This window comes from Abramis brama (genome assembly GCF_963993115.1).
Source record: "Abramis brama genome assembly, chromosome: 8".
In the NCBI taxonomy this organism is placed as follows: Eukaryota; Metazoa; Chordata; class Actinopteri; order Cypriniformes; family Leuciscidae; genus Abramis; species Abramis brama.
The window spans coordinates 37,746,897-37,759,449 of record NC_139970.1 but is presented as its reverse complement, the minus strand read 5'-3'; the positions used below and the strand labels follow the sequence as shown (position 1 = coordinate 37,759,449).

Below are 12,553 nucleotides of genomic sequence, written 5' to 3'. Positions count from 1 at the left end.
ACAACTTATCCGATGCTCCACTTAACTGCCTGTATGTCTGTTCTGTCAGGGCCAGTGAATATTCTTTTGACAACATTGAATCATGCCACAAGGTCAGACACATGCCGACATATGTCTGCTCAGCTCACAGTCTTATCAGCGCAAGTATTTTCTGTACAAAACTGCTTATATAGTGGATTGGTGTAAATTGGCTATATAATATCCACATGCTCTGGTCAAAGGCACATTGAGGACATCTGTGAACAGCTTAGCAATTGAGACTCTCCAGTTCTTACCTGACACTGCTGTAAGCTGTCGACCGTCCATTAACAGAGCTCTTCCTGTCCAGATGTTACGCATGTGAGTGCCAAGCCCCCCCTTTGCGTGTGACAGACGCACACGGAGTGGAAAACTTTCACATTCATTTTCTTTTTCTGTGTTTCTGCTAAGAGCTTCCAGTGAAAGGCATTAGCGCGGAATTGGGCTGCAGAAACACGTTAGCGACCTTTCCATCTGTGAGATTCTAGCTGTGGGTTTTGTAATGGGCCATAAGTTTGAAATAGGCACGGCTGACCGGGTGCGACAGGAGCATCTCTCCATACGATCCCAAAGAGAGCTTTGAAGTAATTCCTTACTTTTCTGATGTGCTTTCTATCATTTATACTGTGTCCTAACCTGGCTCAATGTGAACAGGTTTTGCTATAGTTGTGTCTGTGTGATTAATTGACCACTAAAAACATTTTTTTAAACGGCTGATCAGTTTTATAAGACAAATGTTATGTTCAATAATGGATATGCAGATCTTTTTCAGCTTTTTGACTAAGCAATAAATAATAATGAAAACTTAATCTGCATTATGAATATATCAATTAAATTATTATTAATAATTGCTTTTATTATTATTCATTAAACCATTTGTAATTATGCAAAATATCTGTTAAAATCAAATCTCGATCTTTCTGTAGTTTCTAGGTCTTGAATATATTCTGTTTTGCAATTAGTGGTGTGCATAAATAGCAGTAATTGCTAATTAAAGCATATTACTATTGTTAATACACAGGATTGCAATTTTTTTAAGAAGTTGTGGCATTATTTTTTAAGGTTCCACCGACAAATAATTTGCAAGGATTCAATGATTAAACAATCAGTTAAATACAGTTATCCCAGCCTGCAAAGACAAGAGGGTTTCTGATTGGCTAAAATGTTTACAAACCCTAGTTCCTTCGCTTCCAAAATGTGATGCAATTTCAAGGTCAAGGTAACTTTATTGTCCCCGAGGGGCAATTATTTGTACAGCCAGCAGATAAACACAAGGACACAACACACAGCAATACAGCATAATATAGAATACTCACAGTCTCTAAAACACACTAATAAAAAATTTTTTAAAATCGAGATAGAAGTCGGGATAAGAGAGTTTCTGAATCTATTTGACCTGCCTACGGCCTGAGGGAAGTAGCTTAAACTGGCAGGACAAAGGATGACTAGGGTCAGCTGCAATAGATAGTGCCTTCTTTGCCACTCTGTTGGAGTAAATATGGGAGAGAGGGGGGAAGTTAATGCCTTCAATCTTGCTACATGTCCTAACAATACTCTCTAATCGTTTTTTGTGGACAAGGAACCAAACCAGCAGATAAAACAGAAAGTTAAAACAGACTCAATAAAACAAGAATAAAACATTCTCATCAAAGTGGGGTCAATGTTAAAATTCCTCAGTCTACGGTAGAAATACATTCGCTGCTGGGGTTTGGCACAAACAGCATCAGTGTATGATTCAATTTCCGGAAAGGGAGCATAGTGAGTGTCAAGGCTCCCTGGTTTTTGCGGTGCATTGTGGGGTTTTTCAAGGAGCGAACGTTCCAGTGCACTGGAAGGATTTTGCGATTGAGAAATCCCTTAAAATGACCAACTCCCTGATCAGTGCCATGACTACTCAACCAGGGAGCTGATTGAGATGCTCCCATAGAGACAGGTGTGATTTTGTTTCCATCTCTATTTTTCTCCTTCCATCTCTATTTTCTATTTTCTGTCTTCTATCTTCTCTCTCTCTCTCTCTCTCTGGTCTCTAAATGAACAGTGTTTTTTAGTTAATGTTGCTATTTTTACTCAACTCCCACAACCTGGCATAGAACTCAATATCTGGGTAAAGCTGGTAATTAAGACCAAACTGTTATAGAAGCTAAGGGTGCCAAAGCATTAACATTTACCTTCTGTGGCTCTTAAATATGGCCTGCAGTGTATTCATCAGCACCTGCCCACACATAGGTCACCCATACAAGCTCTTTGCTAAGGGCCACAAACCATTATACTTGAGACATGTGTTTTGTGCTGATTCCTGGTTCACTGTTGAACCACAGACATGCCTCTATTGGATATTAGCATCTCTCAACAGAGTAGATATATTTTCTCACTGTTTTCTGTTTTTTCACACTTCACTCTGATTCATTCTCTTTTTTGAGATGAGTTTTTCCTGTGTACATTCAGTGAGTGCAGTGCATTGCAAAAAACTAGATCGTTCCCATTATAATCAGCGAAGCTGTCTAGACTGGGAGCACCAATTCTGTCATATCATGTCACAACGCGAAGTGCCTTCAGTTAATGAATGGACTCTACTCTACTCTACATAGATACTGCAGATATGTACTGCTCTGAATTGCAATAAATACATAAAATGTATGTGCGTGTGTAATATGTGTATGTACAGTAAATACATATATAATATTAAATATCATTATAAATTATTAATAATATAAGATATGTATCAAACTATATCTTAATATAGACATACAGATTTTGTCAGTTGCTTAATTTTTTTACTTGATTTTTGAATTGAGATAGCAAGTGGGATGCAGAAATGCTGAATTTTAATGATAGATAGATAGATAGATAGATGTAGCCTAATATTATATTAATCAATTTTTACAAATATTTCATATTATTTATATGATATTCATATCACAGCCTTCTTTATTAGTGTCAGTGTATTGTATTATTAAAATAAGTTTAATATAAAGAGCAATGCTCCTTTCGTTTCCTCTATTTCTTTTTCCTTCCTTGTTTTTTCTTTCTTTTTTGCATGCATGTGTCTCCCTGCATTACTGCCTACTTGACTGGAATGACCTGTGAGCACCTGATTAACTTCCTGTTGTTGGACCTCAGAATCTCACCATTGATTGCACATGGCATGCCTGAGCGCACAGCTCTCCATCTTAAAGCTGGAGGAGAAGGAGGAGAACAGTTGGGGGTTGTAGCTGGGAGTGTGTTTCACTTGAACATGTAAATAAGGGTTTTCTCAGCCGACAGTCTCACCTTTGCCCTCAGGCATACAGCTGACATGACCACAGCATGACACTTATCATATCACATTTGTTTTAATGCAGTAATCACATGACCTTTAAGAGGTAGATTATGAGTAGAAGAGAGAGAGAGAGAGAGAGAATTTGCAATGAAATTAACAGATTTATTCAGCTTCCAAAAATTTGAACAAAAAATGAACAAAAATGTATTCAGCTTCCACATTCTGCATGCTAAAATACAGTAGTGCATTTGCAATGAAGGTTCTCGTGCTATTTTAAACCTCTCAGTGTGTCATATCTTAAAATTTGCATTTGCTCTCCTACAAAGTGAAACTTTACTTTTCACAATTTGGTGCAAAGGTAAACTTTATCAGAGAACAATCAAATGTTTTTGACCTCTTCACCCCTTTTAAATGGTCCACTTCAGTCTATATTTCTCTGTACTGGAGTGCTGTAATGGATGTTTTCTGGAAATTGCTACACTACACGTGAAGTATCAGGGTCAAAGCGCTCTTTATTTTTGCTGTATGGTATCAATATCCATTTTCCAGAAAGACCTTCAGAAAATGTCTGAGAAATGTTTGCACTTGTCACACAGTAGAACTGCTTCGTAAATTTCAAAAGGACATTTTCATGAAGTCACCGCGTTCCACTGATCAGTCACGATAATAATGTTTTATAGTTCTTGGCCTACTTTGATCTGTGATCTGCTTCAAGATTAACACATTTATGGCCTTCTTATTATAGCAAGGACGTGTACAGAAGAGTTTAGTATTCATTCTTTTAAATTTCTAGGTCCAAATTATATGTTGTCTTGATTACATCGTCTGTTTGATTTGAAATGCATCGGCTGTTTCATTTAGGTCATGCGATTCAAAAAAGAGATTCACATCATTATTGTTATTTTGTACAGGTTTATGATAAAGCTTTTTACAAAAAAAAAGTCATATCTAATTGTATATATTTTTATACCTTAAGGCAGGCAGTTTTACAAAAACTTTCCTGTACAGAAGGTCATTCCCTGGAGTGTGCAATTTAAAGAAATAAAACCGCATTGGCCTGAAGTTATCTTTAAATATTTTAAAGCTATGAAGCTATAAAGCTTTACTATTACACTTACTAGGATTGTGTTAACACCCAAATTTTATTTTGTTTCTTATGTTCGAAATACTAACATACAATTTTTTTCAGTGTATAGCATGTGTACTGTGCAAAAAAACAACAACAAAAAAAACAAAACTATTTGTTTGCATGTACAGTAATGCCATGATGACCTACTATAATTGCCCTAATATGTATTATAACTTCAGAGCACATTGCATGGAATAATATATCTCACAATGCAATGCGTTGACTTCTATTTCCAGAGTGACAAATGTGAGTGAGATTCAACCAGAATGAAAATCAGCAGTCTTTTTCATACAGTTTTGTTTTCTAATGTTTATTGTGTGAAATAATGCCTTGGCTACTTGTACCTTCACATGCTATTATTTAAAAGCGGTATACAGTGCATATTGTGCGGCATGTAATAGAGCTGCATGATTAATCGTTAAATGATAGCGATTTCGATTCAAACACCCATGCAATCTTATTCCTAAATAACAATTTGCCTGTGTCTATTAAACCTTCGACAAAATCACAGCGGAACATTCAGATCTGCATTGGTGCTGCCACTGAGCCAGACAGAGCAGTTGTCATCTATGAAACAGCTTCACAAACAGTCTTTTTAACTGCACTGGATCATTATTTCTGTCTTAAAATAATTCAGATTATCATAGAAGTACTGGCTTAAAAGTTTATAGCTCGGATATAAACACTGATGTATATGGTAGTGAGCAAAATAGTATAAAACACCTTTTGAAAGTAACTTGAGGCTTAAAATAAAGATTGTATCGATTACATCGTTACACCAGTAGGTGGCGACAAGTGACTGTTAAAAAATGTGTTTGTCATTGAATCATTCGTTCAAGAGATTCATTCAAAAATACTATTTTCATCCAGCAATGAAACAAGTCAAGTCTTTATGAGTGAAACATACATTCAAACCGATTAAAAATTAAAATTAAAATTTTGTTAATTAGTTTAGTTGTCTGTTCAGAATCGTGATCTCTATTTTAAACAAAAACAAAAAAATGTGATTCTCAATTTATCCAGAATCGTGCAGCTCTATTATGTAAGCTTGCACTCAATGTGTTTGCACATTGATGTGACACAGGAGTGCTGGAGATGCCACTGGGGAAAAGTAGAGGACCCTGGCTGGTTGATTAGTTGACCGCTAAACCAACAGATGTGATGTGAATAGCCACGAACTGAGCATCACAGTCGGTTTACTTCCTCCAAACCCCAGGGCACGGACCGCACCACATATCTGGAAATCCTGCCTGCGTATACAGGTCACCAAAATCACTGCAGCTTCGTTTTTTTTTCTCACTGGCCTCATTTCCACCGCAAAGTAGAGCAAAGCTCAAGCTTAAGTAATAGCTAGGAGTTAGAGAAATAGATTCACAACATTGAAAGAAAGTGATTAACATCAGGGATTTCCACTTACAGTTTTTCTTTCTCTGAATACAATACATTCATGAGAAAGTGTTAAGGAATGGAGAGCTGAATGGCCCGAGAGGCAGGGGAAGTTAGAGGAAGTTTATCTGCAGGGATTATAGTGTGCAGCTGCCCACAGAGATTACTGAGACAGTGTCAGGAGGATTACTGGACAGGGACCGAAACATGCTTGATGTGTGCAGCCTTTATACTCACATATGTGTCTGGGTCATTTGACCCTAAAATAAAAAGGGAAATGGAATTTATTTTTTGTTACTTAAAGAAAATCACACCCCTCTATTCTCTCACAGAGAATAGAGGGGCTATTCTCTCACACATGTAAACACCTGTACGTGAGCACAGCGAGGGATATTTCATCCTCAGTGTGCTCTTAAAAGTGCAGCAGCTGACTCAAATGGTATCTTTATGCTTCTTTATCCTCTATCATCCAGCCCAGGAACCCTGCAGCCGTGGCATTAGTGCAGACTGACCAGAAATGCAGTTTTTGCAATTTTCAGATTAAAAACATCACCGTTTCCCAGAACTCATCATTCTCCTTTTGCAGCTATCCATTACACCGGCCATTTAATTGTAGAGCTCAAGAGGTCACGGCTCGTGGGGAGGCTTTATGTAATTTATTCACTCTTGCAGACCACCAAACACACAATAGTTTCCGCTGACATGCAAAGCCCCTCCTAGCTGCTCGTGCCCCCCTGGGCCAACTTTCTTCCTCCCATCCATGTTGGTTGTGTAAGACCCGTGGGCACGAGGTATGCGAGTCGGGTCTCTTCTAAATGCAACAGATGGGCACAGGAGGTCAGTCCGTAGCTCTGTGCCCGCTCCACAAGTGGGGAAGCTTGGCTTGAGTGTACAGAGGGGAGGAGTCAGAGCTCAGCGAGAAGAGAACATTCAGCCAGCCGTGTAGCCCACACAAGCGCTCCAGACATCCACACTCACACACGTTCCCGCTTCTCTACCTTGGTGGTTTTAGGATGTAAACTCTCCTCACCTGGTTTTGAAAAAGCTCTGTGTGGGGTGATGTTGAATTCAGAAGGTGAGTCATCGCCAGTCCTGGTTTGGATTAAACACTTTCCACGCTTCTAACCCTCATCCTTTTGCTCTCCCGCAGGTATGAAGACACCCTTGAGTCCCACCCAGCTCATAGAAAATGGACAGCTGTGCTTCGCCATCGCAGGCTGCATGGAGGTAAAGGAGCCTAGCAATATCAACGCAGACATGCAGCTCCATCAGGAGAAGAAGAAGCTGCTCTACTCGCTTTGTGAAGTCTGCAACATCCAGCTGCACTCCGCCACGCAGGCCCAGGTCCACTACAATGGCAAGTCTCACCTCAAGAGGGTCAAACAATTGAATAAAGGAGAGCTGCCCATGGCAAGCGTCAGCTCGTCTTCCACTCCACTACACTCTCTCAGCAGCGGTGGCAGTCAAGGTAAGACCTCCTTAACCCAGGGGAGTGAATCCTCCGTTGCTTTCCTCCATGCAGGCGTAAACAGCTCTGATTTTAATGCGCCCTGAGTTAGCATTTGACTCAGAGGGCCTAGCTTGTCATTTCTTGTGGCATTTTTAAAGAAGTGTTTTTATTAAAGCCATATAGTTCACTCAGAAATGAATATTCTGTCGTCATTTACTCCTCTTCATGTAATTTCCAAACCTATATGGCTTAATTTATTTTTTCAAGCACAAAATAAGCCAAATTTGGGTCTGTCAAGCTCAAAAATTACAAACAGATTTCATAAAAGTACCACAAAACAGTCTATAATGACATATTGACTTTTATTTCCAGACTTCTGAAGTCATACATTTCGTTCTGTTCCTTACACAAAGGAATCATTATTCACTGAAAATGAACAACCAATTTTGAGTCGGATCTTTTAAATGAATCAGTTGATCCAGTTCACAGAGCAATCTGGTGTGTGTTTCCAATAAAATAGCATAACTCGTTGGCATAACTATCATAGTACGGTAGCCTGGTTAAAACCAGACCATTCTCAGTAGTAACTGAGTTATGGTCTGGCAAAGCTTCATTAAAGGGACTGTGTGTAGGAATTTCTCCCATCTAGTGGTGAAATTGTATTTTGCATTCAAACGGGTAATGCTCTCCAGCGCCTCACTTTTTCAAATGCGCGTTGCATCTACGGTAGCCGTTATGTACCAAAAAGCTATGACAGGATGTCTTATAATAGCACTTCGAGTTTTTCTTCGGGTGAACAGGTTTGTTATTTAAAACAAACTGAAACTTGAAACAACGAAAAAAAGAATGCTACAGTATGAATTACTGACTGTGAAAAACATTAACTATGGTAATTAGTAGTAATGCCTTCTTTACTCTTTATATTTTTTGAAGTACGTGCATTGTTAGATATCATCATCATCATCATCAGAGCCTTCTCTAACGTTACTTTACTCAATAGCTGCTATTCATCAAAGAGCCTGTTTAACTTTTAACTATAAATGTTCTACTGTCTATATAATAAAGTACACAACCAAGCAATGAAAAATAAGCTTGTAATTAAGACCGTAACATTGACTTACCTGTCGAGAAGAAAGCAGGCAACTTCAGGGTCTCTTTTGAAAGCTTTCCCGACATTAACCCTTGTTTTTGTAATCTCCGGTCACGTTTCCTTTTACGGTCTATTTTGGACTTTTTCGACGACGAGGACTCATCCTGTGACTCAGCATATGTATGAATGAACGATGTATAAATAACCGTGCAGTGCATCCTTTTAAACTTGCCGGGGCAGTGACAAGCGCCTCTCACTGCTCTGCTCCTCCGCTTCTGCTGGCTTCAGTCACGTGACGCTGGTTCTGAACGAAAACGCGTTGTGGAAACGCGTTGGCCTAGTACTTTTTGTCCCTCTCTGCTATTATAGTTTTTCAAGATGGCGGAACTACATGGAAGCCTCCGTGGACCTACCCGTCCCATGTATATAAAGATAATAAATTCTTCGTTTACGAGGATTAGTCTGATCATTGGCATAGGTATTTGTACACCATTGAGGGCATATTTATTAATAAAAATATTGATTTTAGATAATAAAATACCTAAAAAGCTACACATAGTCCCTTTAATAACTCATTTCCAAAGGGGCGTCACCAACGGACGTCGCTCAAATGCCTCTGGGCGCAATTGGATAGACCTAAAACCAATCAGAGTGATCATCATCGTGTAAAGCCATATGCTGTGTCCCAATTTGCCTAAGTTACACTACGCCATAAAAGTATGTACTCTTTTTGTGAAGAAAAGGTATTTACTTTTGAATGTGTAGCAAAAAAGTAGGCAAGCTTTGGGACATACTACTTCGTCATCTTTATCGGACGGATCTGTCGCGTGCATCCTGTCACGTAAACTGCCCTGTCAATCATCTTGTCACAGTTAAAATCCTCTATTAAATCTAATTTAATTTCCTACCGTTTCGGAGAGAAATGTAGTAGCACGTTCATCTGCCAGTGGGTCTTTCATGGAGACTGTCCTCATGTGTTTGCAATTTGAATATAATAATGCATTTAAAAGTTGATGCGCTTCACCAACGGACGTCACTCAAATGCCTCTGGGCGCAATTGGATAGACCTAAAACCAATCAGAGCGATCGTCATTGTGTAAAGCCCGCCTCAACATTTCTGATTGGTGCCGCAATTTCGACGGATTAGAAATGGGCTTTGCCAGACTACTTGCAGAGCAAATCTAAATTTGCCGGAAGTTGTCTGGGTTTTCCCAGGCTAATAGTATGGTGCATTGCATTGGAGAAATCAACTAGCAAGTCACAAATGTTTCTCGCAATAATGTTGTCGCACATGCCATGTTGGTTCAACAATATAGAATTGTTGATGATGTTACACAGCTGTGGATTAAAAGCTTCTTCAAATAAATTGGTTTGACATCAAATTAATGTCATATTATTGCTGTAAATAATGAACATGGCATTATTTTGCTCAAAAGCATAATCTATTTAAGTCATACTAACAAGAAACTATGCTTGTAAACACGAAAGTCGAGAACTGTAGTTCCAACCACACAAGTTTGCAATGCTATTTGCGAATGTTCGTTGGAACTAGGGCTTCTAGAAGCACAGAATCATTGAACTATGTTGATAACGACAGAACTTTTTACCATAGTTGGCTAATGATGCTAACGATCAAATCAAACTGATTTGAATCTCGATTTCGAATTTACCGAATCACATGTTTACGTTTATCAACGAATAATGACTAGTTTTTGGTCTGTTGTTCACACAAAAGTATTGAATGACTTCAGAAGACTCGTGTGGCATGTATGGTGGGGCTGAGAGCTGTGGCAACGGAGCGGGGCCGGAGGTGTGAGTGCTAATGAGTGTCACCTTCACACCACGCTGATTTCGAGCCTCACGGAGGAGATCCTCATGGCCCTCGGCCACGCCCTACTTGCCACAACTCGCAACATAGCTCTCAAGTCATGATTTCGGTAAACTTTTATTATGCTTTTGTGTAATTTTGTAGGCCCAGTCCTTTTTCACTATGTTGAAAATAGTGGCCAGGATACTGTTTTTATTTTACAATAAAAATAAATGTAATTAATGTAATAAATGTAAATAAGTCCATACAGGTTTGGAATAACAATAAATGATGATGATGATGATGATGACAACCTTTAATTTCTGAGTGAACTATACCTTCTAAATCCAAGCTACCATTTAGTAAAGCAAGAAGCACACTTATTCCAGGCACAATCTCCCTGAAGAAACCTCAGGTTTAGTGTCTTGCTCAGGGGCACACCTGTGACACGGTCGTCTTTTGTGAAGCTTGAACTGGCAACCTTCCACTTTCAGGTCCTGAACTTTAGACACTACAGAGACCACTTACACCACTTCGTTGATTTCGTTCATAAAAAAACACAATTCGTCAAACACTTGTACAAATACTTTTAACTGAACTTAAATACATTCTAAATCTGACCAATTGTGGGTGTTACCTACAAAAAACATCATATTCAAATATATTTTATATACAAAAAATACCTGTAAATTATACTCAAAACATCATAACACAAACACACGCACACAAAAACACTCAGCTAGAGAACATTTAAAATAACTCTTGCAGTCATTGGGGATTTTTTGTCCCGGAGCAGTACTGAGGCGTGTGCATCATTTTTGTAACCTCTTGGGAGTCTCTGACAAATAATGGGATTTTTTTTTTCTTTTCTTTTTTTCTGAAGTATGCTTTTCACGTGGACTTTCAAGGATAATGTGTGTCTTTAACAGGCCCGTGGTGGTGCTGGCATGTGTAACTGGTGCGAATGGCAGCAACTGCACTTGACCAGTAAGTGACAGTTTATCAGTGTGTTCACAGTCTGGTTGGTGGGTGGAACTGTTGAGACTAAAAAAAGAAAAAGAACCTGTATTAATGGTTCATTCAGTTTATGAATAGGATCCAGATGCATACCAGGTTACCTCTTCATATTTAAACAAACACGCTCTTGTTTTGCATGTTACCTGGGAAACATTTTGGGTTGCATTGATGCAAGATGGGCAGAGGATCTATGAGAAGTTGGTGCTGAACTGGCAGGCGAGACTGTGGCTTCCAGTGCAGTGTCAGAGCGGTGGTGACCAAACTTTCATTAGATTGGTGGAAAAGTAGCATACAGGCTACAGACATTAGACAGACCTTGTTGGACTCCATGGGAAAACTTTGCCTCTTTTGAAGGGGCGGCCAAAGCAAAATGGAATTTTTTATTCAGTTTGAAGAGCTTATTGCACTATTAGAAGGTCTACAATGTCATAGCGAATTTCATGACTTTATGAATGCTGGTAAAATAATCTGTGTGCTTTCACTTATGAAGAATCCCAGATAGGGTATTTTCCCACCATGACGTTGCTCTACTATTAAACGTAAGAGAAGTATAGACAGTGAAAACTTTGGGGAGTGAAAACTTCTTTTAAATCCCCTAAATTATCATACCGTTTGTGATGGTTGATGAATTGATAATCTAATATAAATTAGAAACATGAATGTCTGTTTGATGTTAGCTAGGCTATACATTTTTTCACATAAGAAATTAAGAGACTGGTAGAGATGGGAATCTGGCCACATGATATTATATTGACGTTTCTGAGCCACAATGTGATATTATCGTGATTGTTTATATGTACACTTCACAAAAGTTTGTGAATTCTTTATTATTTTCTTTAGCAAGGATGCATTAATTGATCTAATGTTATGTATTAAAATAAATGCTGTTCTAATGAACTTTTGATATCAAAGAAGTTTCCACAAAAATATTAAGCAGCACAACTGTTTCAACATTGATAATAAAAATGTTATCTTTAGCAGCAAATCAGCATATTAGAATGATTTTTGAAGGATCATGTGACACTGAAGACTGGAGTAATGATGCTGGAAATTCAGCTTTTTCATCACAGGAATATATTACATTTGAAAATATATTAAAATAGAAAACTTTTTTTTTAAACTGCAGTAATATTTTACAATATTAATGTTTTTACTGTATTTTTGATAAATGCTGCTTGGATAGCATAAGAGATTTATTTAAAACACATTTAAAACAAATCTTAACCAACCCATTTTGAATGGTAGTGTAGTTATGCAAAACATATTGCAAGCTTTTGTGAACTTGTTTTTTTTTTATCATCTGCATTGGATTTTAGTGTTTCTTGATATAGATACATGTATGTGAGGTTCATGAGGTAAAATATCACAGTATTTTAAACTGATTCCCCCTCCCCCAA

The 12,553-nt window shown here is 38.3% G+C and overlaps 1 protein-coding gene across 4 annotated transcripts in view; it reads left to right on the top strand.

The window, feature by feature from the left end:
• Positions 1 to 12,553, top strand: part of znf385b (zinc finger protein 385B) — a 124,741-nt gene that overhangs the window by 22,071 nt on the left and 90,117 nt on the right. For 2 of the 4 annotated variants that reach the window (XM_084121419.1, XM_084121417.1), the window contains exon 2: positions 6,943 to 7,260. In XM_084121419.1, coding sequence (XP_083977545.1) covers positions 6,945 to 7,260 — 316 coding nt within the window. In that variant the 5' untranslated portion in view covers positions 6,943 to 6,944. Of the gene's footprint in view, positions 1 to 6,609; positions 6,868 to 6,942; positions 7,261 to 12,553 lie in introns of those variants that run through there. The other 2 variants (XM_084121418.1, XM_084121416.1) reach the window with 2 other exon arrangements.